The sequence below is a fragment of the Chinchilla lanigera genome, unplaced genomic scaffold (assembly GCF_000276665.1).
Source record: "Chinchilla lanigera isolate Chin_1 unplaced genomic scaffold, ChiLan1.0 scaffold00012, whole genome shotgun sequence".
Lineage (NCBI taxonomy): Eukaryota > Metazoa > Chordata > Mammalia > Rodentia > Chinchillidae > Chinchilla > Chinchilla lanigera.
Window position 1 is genome coordinate 27,176,899 of NW_004955413.1, and position 7,299 is coordinate 27,184,197.

Below are 7,299 nucleotides of genomic sequence, written 5' to 3' on the forward strand. Positions count from 1 at the left end.
CCAAGCTCTCTGCACCAGCCACACCAGTCCCGGCCTCCAACTCCCCAACACCACCTGCCTGACCTAAGCTTTGCCATGCTGCTGCCACTGCTGGGAGCCTGTGCTGTGGTGGGGCCGTTCTGGGGCCCTGAGTGGGAGCCAGTGCAGGGCCTGCTGTCCCAGGACTGCAGCTGCAGGGACCCCCGGTGCTGTGGCAACCTGCTCGTCATCTGCCTCTTTCTGGTCTGGCAGGTCCGGCATTTCTGGTACCACGTCAGCAGGATCTGCTCCAGCAAGGAGAATGTCAGCAAGGTGAGAGGGCTTCGCACTTCCTTTCATCAGCTCCACAGCTGTCCCCATCACATGCCATAAGGACCCTGTCCCGTGCCCTGTGAACCCCGAGATGGGGCCACCACCCAGGCCCCAAACCTAGAGTCACTTGGGTTCTGTTTCTCTCACTCACCACATTCAATCCACGTGCAGCTCCTATGGGCTCTACTTGTAGATCCCACCTCACATCTGCTCACTTCCCGAAACCTCTCCACACCCTCCTGGGTGGACCTGGCAACGCGACTCACCTGGGTCTCAGTAACGGCCCTCTGCCTGGCTCCTGTTGCCTCTCTGGCCGAGCCATGGTCATTCTTCCATCCAGCCACCAGCCACGGTAACCTCTCTCTCTCTCTTTTTAAAAAATTCAGCCCAGCCAGGAATGGTGGCACACATCTATAATCCCAGGCTTCTGGGAAGCTGAGGTAGGAGGATCCCAAATCTGAGACCAACCTGGGCAACTTAGCAAGACCCAACCCGCTAATAAAAATAAAAAGGGCTGAGTAAGGCCCTGATTCAACCCCCAATATTAAAAAAAAAAAAAGAAGGAAGGAAGGAATGGAGGGAGGAAAGGAAGAGAGGGAAGGACGGAAAGAGGGAGAGAGAAAGAAAAGGAAAGGAAAAAGAAACCAACCAAACACTGGCATGGAGGTGTAGCTCAGGGGTAGAGTGCTTCTTGCCTGGTATTCATGAAGCCAGCACCCTGCAAGGGTGGTGGGAAGAGGAGAAACAGATCACTACCCGCAGCCCAGCGATATACAATCTATTGACTTCTACTAGACCAGTGTTTTCTATGTGAAATTATATTATTATAGACAGCTAAGTTAGGTAGAAATATTCTAGGCAGTCAGACAGGGCTGGGCCCTCAAGGGAGTCAGTGCAGGAGATGAGAACACATTACAACTGTGGCTAGAGGCACATCTGTCAAAAGCCAGGCCTCAAGATAAAGATGGAATGACCAGGCATATATATATTCCCAAGGGATAAGCAATAAATTAAAGATTATACTATAATTGGTATCACCTGGTCTAATAAAGTCTAATAGGCATCAGTCACCCAGGTGGGTGTCCAGGACTTCCTGATCCATCCTTGTTCTTTCCATGAACACTTGCTATGTGACCCAATACACTCCATTGGATCAACATTACCTAAGTGGCTGTGCTTGGAATCTTATTGGTTGATCATAATTTTGTCCCACGTTGTACCCGCCTTGTGATTTTGCTCTATAAAACTTGCTCTGAGAAGTAGGCTTGTTGGACCCACTTTTGGGTCCTCTCCTGTCTCTCAGGAACTATCTCTCAATAAATTTTTCCTGCTCTACTGCTCCTTAGAATTCATTCTGCAATTTTAGGGAGCACAAATTTGGTGTGTCTGACACGACATGTAGCAGGTGGGAGTTATATTTATTTTCTCTAAATCAGTATGGCAAGTAATCTGTGTGCCTGGCTTCGTGCAGTATTGTTTGTGAGCTAGAACAGCCCTAAAAACAGATCATCACACCTTATTCTTCAAAACTGTGCTATTGCTCCTATGGATACACTCCTGTCAAACTCAGAATGAAACTCAGGCTCCTAACCACAGTTCTAAGGCCTGACGTCATTTCCGGTGTGTTTGTCCCTGAGGTCATTTCCCAGCACCCTCCTCTTTACGGACTCCGTCCTGGCCTCACGGTCCTCCTCACTGTTCCTGTACACGGCCTTGTTCTGTCCCCAGGGCCTTCGCACTCAGCGTCTTCTCTGACCACAGTGCTCTCTTCTCACACCTGTGTTTGTCCCTCACTTCACTCAGGCCTTCCGTCAAATGTCACCTCCTCTGAGAGGCCTTTCTTGGCCACTCTGTCTAAAGTCACTAACTCCAACCCCACCCTGATTTATTTTCATTCAAATACTTTTGGATACCTAACATTGTTATATATTTGGTTATTGTATTCTTTCATGTCTAGAAAATAGCTTTCAGCTGAGACTGTCTGTTTTGTTCCTGTTGATGTCTCAATATGCCAAACAGTGCCCCGCCCAGAGCGATATCTCACTTTTTAATCTATCATCATCATCACCATCATTTTGTGTTGGGGATTGAACACAGGGCCTTTGCACTCAGCTGTTTCCCCATCCCTTTTTATTTGTTTTATTTTGAGGCAAGGTTTACATTGCCCAGGCTGGGCTTTCTAGACTGCTGGGATGACAGGTGTGTGCCACCATGTGTGGTTTCACTCTCGTGAAACCAGGCAGGAGCCATGGCAGCCTCTCTGCAGAGTGGGGGCGATCACTCCAATCTGTGGGGTTATAGGAGGTGACCAGTGTGCAAGGCTCTGTCTCTTGATTCTCACCCACAGGTGCCACTGCAGAACTGCATCAGTCCCTCTGAGAGAGGCGCGGCTTCCTTCTGGCCCACCCCTGAATTCTTCAGCCCCAGCCACTTCAGGGACCTGGACGCTCACACCCGACATGCGGCTCACAGTCCGAGATGGAGACACCAGAGGAACCTGCAGGAAGCCTGGGCCCAGTGCCCGCTCAGTCCACAGTGTCCGTGTCGGGACTCACCGTGGACGGTCTGCAGCCTCTCTGAGCGCATCTTTGGCACCTCCTCCCTTTCAAGCACCGGTCTGCTCCCTCAGAACAGTTCCTGGGAAGCATGGCACACGCTCTGGTGTCTCAGCAGCAGCCAGCTTCACCCTGCCCTGCACACATGGCAAAAGATACAGCAGCTGCTGGTTCACTCCCATGAGTTGCTGGTGCCCCTGGAGCAGACTGTCAGCAGAAGGACCAGCTCTACCTCCACAACCTTAGCCATCTCTCTCCCGGACCTCCCCGCAGCTCAGAGGCTGCGGGCCTGCCCCAGAGAGTCCCTGCCTGCTCCTTCCAGCCTGCACCTGGAAATGCTCACCTGGAAGGCCTGCGGAAGCTCCCAAGACACCCGGACACCGTGCAGTGACACACAGACAGTAGCCAGAGAGTACAGTAGAAAGACCCAGGCTCCTAGGTGTGGAAACCAGAGAGAGGGCAGAGAAATCCAGGCGTCCGAGGGCCAATTGCCAACAGACTGTGGAACAGAGGACGCTGCAGAGGCCAAGGCCTTGGGATGCGGAAAGCAGAGACAGGTCATCAGAGAAACTGAGGGAGAGATCCTGGCGCCAGAGCAGGAGAAGCAGATGGGAGTTGAGAATAGAGCCCAAGCTGAGGAGCTAGGGAAGAAAACACAGAGGGCGGCTGGAAGTAAGAGTCCTCCTGAAACCCGGGCTCATACAGGGGAGAACCAAGAACAGTTAAGATGGCAAACTGATGCAGAGACCCAAACTCCAGAGTGGGGCTCCCAGGATAAGAACAGAGATGGGGATGCGGGGCGGACACAGACGTACGATGGGAAGAACCAGGAGGCCAGAGAGGGGGAAGAGGGCGTGGGCCAGGCCCGAGGACTAGAGAAACAGGGCCACCCTGGAGGGGACGATGGTGAGGAGGCCCTGTCTCCTGAGGAGGAGGAACAAAACCAGATGAGAGATGATACTGGTGCAGAAGTTGAGGCCGAAGAGGGGAGGAACAAGGACCAGGTTGGAAGTGGGGAGACCGTGCAAACCCAGGCACCTGGGGGACAGAACCTGGAAGGCAAACAACAGCACGATGCACAGGGCCAGGGCCAGGGCCAGGAGTGCGGGAGACAGAAGGCTGCAGAAGCCCAGACGCCGGCGGGGGAGAAGCAGGGTCAGGGGGAAAGCGAGAGAGCCAGGAACACTGAAGCGTGTAGGGGAGAGAACTGGAAACGGTCACAACGTGCGACTCCAGCGGGGTGGGAAAACCAAGGCCTGGGGAGAGGCGAGGACGCTGGGGACCCTCAGACATCGAGGAAGAAGCAGTTCAGGGAGATCAGAGAGGTGGACTGGGTGGTGATCAAGGCACCCTGGTGGGGAAACCAGAGACTAGTGGTGAGTGAGCTTCACCGAGAACTGAAGACGCCCTGTCAGGGGAAGCAGGACCAAAACCAGGCTGGAGAGGAAAATACAGCAGACATTCAGGCCACGGAGGAGAGGGAGCAGAGAGAGGGTGGCCATGAGGATGGTACAAACACCTGCGTCCCTGGGGCAGAGAACAAGGGACAGTTCGGAGGGGAGAGTGACGCTGAGACCCAGCTAGCCGGAGGGAAGAACAGGGAGTGGTTTGGAGATGGGAACGGAACGGATGCTCAGGCACCAGAGAAGACAAACCCGGGAAGAATTCAAGGGGAGGATGGCGCCGGGCTCCAGGAAGTTGGGCAAGAAAGTCAGCGTCAGCTGGGAAATGAATGTCATGGAAACAGTTACATCCCAAAGAGGAAGAGCCAGGAACATCTTACAGGCAAGGATGGGGCAAATATTCAGACACCTAAGGCAGAGAACTGGGGAGAATTAACAAGTGAGCTGGGTGGAGAAAGCCAGGCAGCAGCGCGGAAGAAAGGGGAGCGGGCTGAGAATGGGGAAGAAACCCAGACGCCAATGACGAGAAACTCAAGAGGAGCTGGAGGAGAGGCCGGTACAGACACAGGCACGTCTGGGGAGGGAAGCCAGAGGCAGGCAGGGCGTGGCGTGGACAGAAACAGCCCTTTGTCAGAGTGGAAGAATCAGGAACAGAGGAGAAGTGAGGATGGAACAGAAATCCAGGCCCCAGAGAAGAGCAAGCAGAGAGTCCCTGGAGTGGAAGATGCTTTAAAGCCCAGGGGACCTGAGAGAGAGAACGGACAGCTGGAGGGTGAGATTGGAGGATGCTGCTCTCCTGGCAGAGGGAGCTGGGAACAGGCTGGAGGAGAGAACACGGCAGAGAGTCAGGCGCCCCAGGAGAGAAACTGCAATGACGATGGAAGTGAGTGTGATGGAAGGGTCCAGAGAGTTCCAAGTAAGAAACCGAGACTGCTAAAAGGCAAAGTGAACGGAAAGAGCAGTTTCTCAGAATGGGGGAATCAGGAACAGATCGGAGGCAAGAATGGTTCAGAAATTCAAATACGAGGGGAGAGAAACCTGAGAGGGACAGACGATGATGGTACCCAGGCACCCGTGACCGGGGGCCAGGCCCGGCCGAGAAGGCAAACTGATGGGGAGACGCCGACCCGACGGTCAAGGGACCAGACCAGGGGTGGAACTGAGGACACTGCAGAAATCTGGGGTGTAGGGAGCCCAAGAAAATGCAGACCTGAGGATGCTACAGTGTCTCCAGCACCAAGGGGCAGAGACGAGGGTCAGGTCAGAGGAAAGGGTGCTGCCAGGGGCAGGTTCCAAGGTAACAGTTGTGGGGGTGGGGGACCCACAGGCAGAAAGCGCAGCCCGGCACAGCCTGCACCTCTCACTGGCTTTGGATGCTGGGCCTTGGACCAGGAAGAGACAGAGGCTGTAAACAGCGGCGCCCCTGCTCCCCGTTCTGAGATGAGGCCTCAGCCTTGCTGGGGTGGGGGTTTCCTGATGGCCGGTGGGGAGGGCCAGCACGTGACCAGACACAGCACTGACCCTGCCAGCGAGCACAGCGTGGAGACCAGCCCCGCCTCCCAGCAGCCCCAACCCGGATCCCAGAGAAGATGGCAAAGCGACAAAAGGGTAGATCCAGCAAAGGCCTCCAGCCTGATGCGGCAGCCCAGGAGCCCACAGTCCCCCGGGGCGCTCTCTGCCTGCCCCCCTATTCGGTGTGGCAGAGTCCCCCATGCCGCTAGAACCCTGGCAGGTGCCCCTGCTGTCCCTCCCAAGCGGCCAGCCTTCAGCTTCAGGAAGAGCAGACTGCTGCTCCTGGAATCTCTCATGCGGAGGAGGATTGCACACCTGCAGTGGGGCCTCCCGCGGCGGATCCTGCAGTCTTATCTGCTCTTTAGCTTCTTAGGCCCTTGCTCAATGCCCGTGGCTGCGGAGAGGCTGCCTGGATTATGCATAGGCCGGGAGCTCCAAAGAGAGCAGGAAAAGCAGCATGGAGCCCAGGAATTGACGCCAGGCCTTAAATCCCCAAAGAAGCCTCAAAGAGTTCTACTCTCCGAAAGAAAAAACTCAACACTTCCCACACAGGCCAGGGCTCTGCAGAAGCACAGACCATGCAGGTCCGCGCCCAGGGGCATTTCCACTCCGCCTCCAAAGCCCAGGAGAATCAGGCCACCAAGGGGCGCCAGAGAACTACAGCTCCAGCAAGCGGTCCCCACCGACGTGCTCCCTGCTCCCCGGAACCCCAGCCCTGCAGAGCCTAGGAGCTGGTGTGGCCCAGAAAATGTGCGAGAATCTTCCAGGGAGAACAGCAGCGGCAGGACAATGATCAGGCCAGGGGTCTCAGAAGTAGCGGAGTGGTCTTCCAGCAGAGCAAGGACCTCACCCTCCAGGGCCGGCCACAACTCCTGGAAAGAAGGCACATCCTGGGAGGCTTCTGAGCGCCCCAGACTCAAAAGTCAGCAGCCCACCTACTGGAGAGGAGGCCCAGAGCCTGTGCAGGTTGGAGGGCCTGGGCAGCAGAGTCCCTCCTGTTCCCCAGACCCCTCCGGCTTCAAAGGGAGTCTCTACTCGGCTGCAGCCAGCCTGAGCGAGACCCTGCTGAGCAAGAGATCCGGGTGCTCACAGCTGGCTAGGCCCCCGCCCTTGGCCTCTAACCTGAGCCTGCGGGGTCCGAGACAGCTTCCCGGCGAGGGGGACCTGCGCGCAAGGGAGGCCAGCGTCGGAGTCAGCGCTGCTTTAGAGCCTAGCCTTCAGCTCCCAGGGCTCTGCTGGGCTGGGGCGGCTCTGCCTAGGATAGGCAGCCGCCAGGGTGAGGGGGCTCCGTGGAATCCAGAAGTTGCTCCCCCAAGGTTTCGTTTTATGAAGCATTTGCAATGTTTTTTCTTCCGACGTAGCATTAAAAAATAGGGCACAGGCTCAGAGTCCTCAGAACATGTGAGCGGCCTGCTCAGCCCCAACCTCTAATAAAACTGGTTACTTGGGCCCAGTAGCGTTCAGATTTCTTTGGTGTAAGTTTTCTGAATGCCATCTTTTGGGGTTTGCAAAACTTTATGGGTGGGATAAAAACCTTT

At 55.6% G+C, this 7,299-nt stretch overlaps 1 protein-coding gene across 1 annotated transcript; it reads left to right on the forward strand.

Moving 5' to 3' along the window:
• Positions 1 to 7,209, forward strand: LOC102023682 (chromosome unknown open reading frame, human C22orf46). Its single transcript, XM_005379366.1, has 2 exons — positions 1 to 291; positions 2,639 to 7,209. The coding sequence occupies exons 1-2, from the start codon at positions 76 to 78 to the stop codon at positions 7,133 to 7,135; spliced, it is 4,713 nt and encodes a 1,570-aa protein (XP_005379423.1). The 5' UTR covers positions 1 to 75; the 3' UTR covers positions 7,136 to 7,209.
• Positions 7,210 to 7,299: the final 90 nt, after the last annotated feature.

Excerpts from the sequence above, each read along its gene's own strand:
- LOC102023682 (XM_005379366.1), top strand. The coding sequence starts at position 76 with ATGCTGCTGCCACTGCTGGGAGCCTGTGCTGTGGTGGGGCCGTTCTGG. Across the intron at positions 292-2,638 it reads GCAAGGAGAATGTCAGCAAG|GTGCCACTGCAGAACTGCAT; the intron begins GTGAGAGGGCTT and ends TCTCACCCACAG.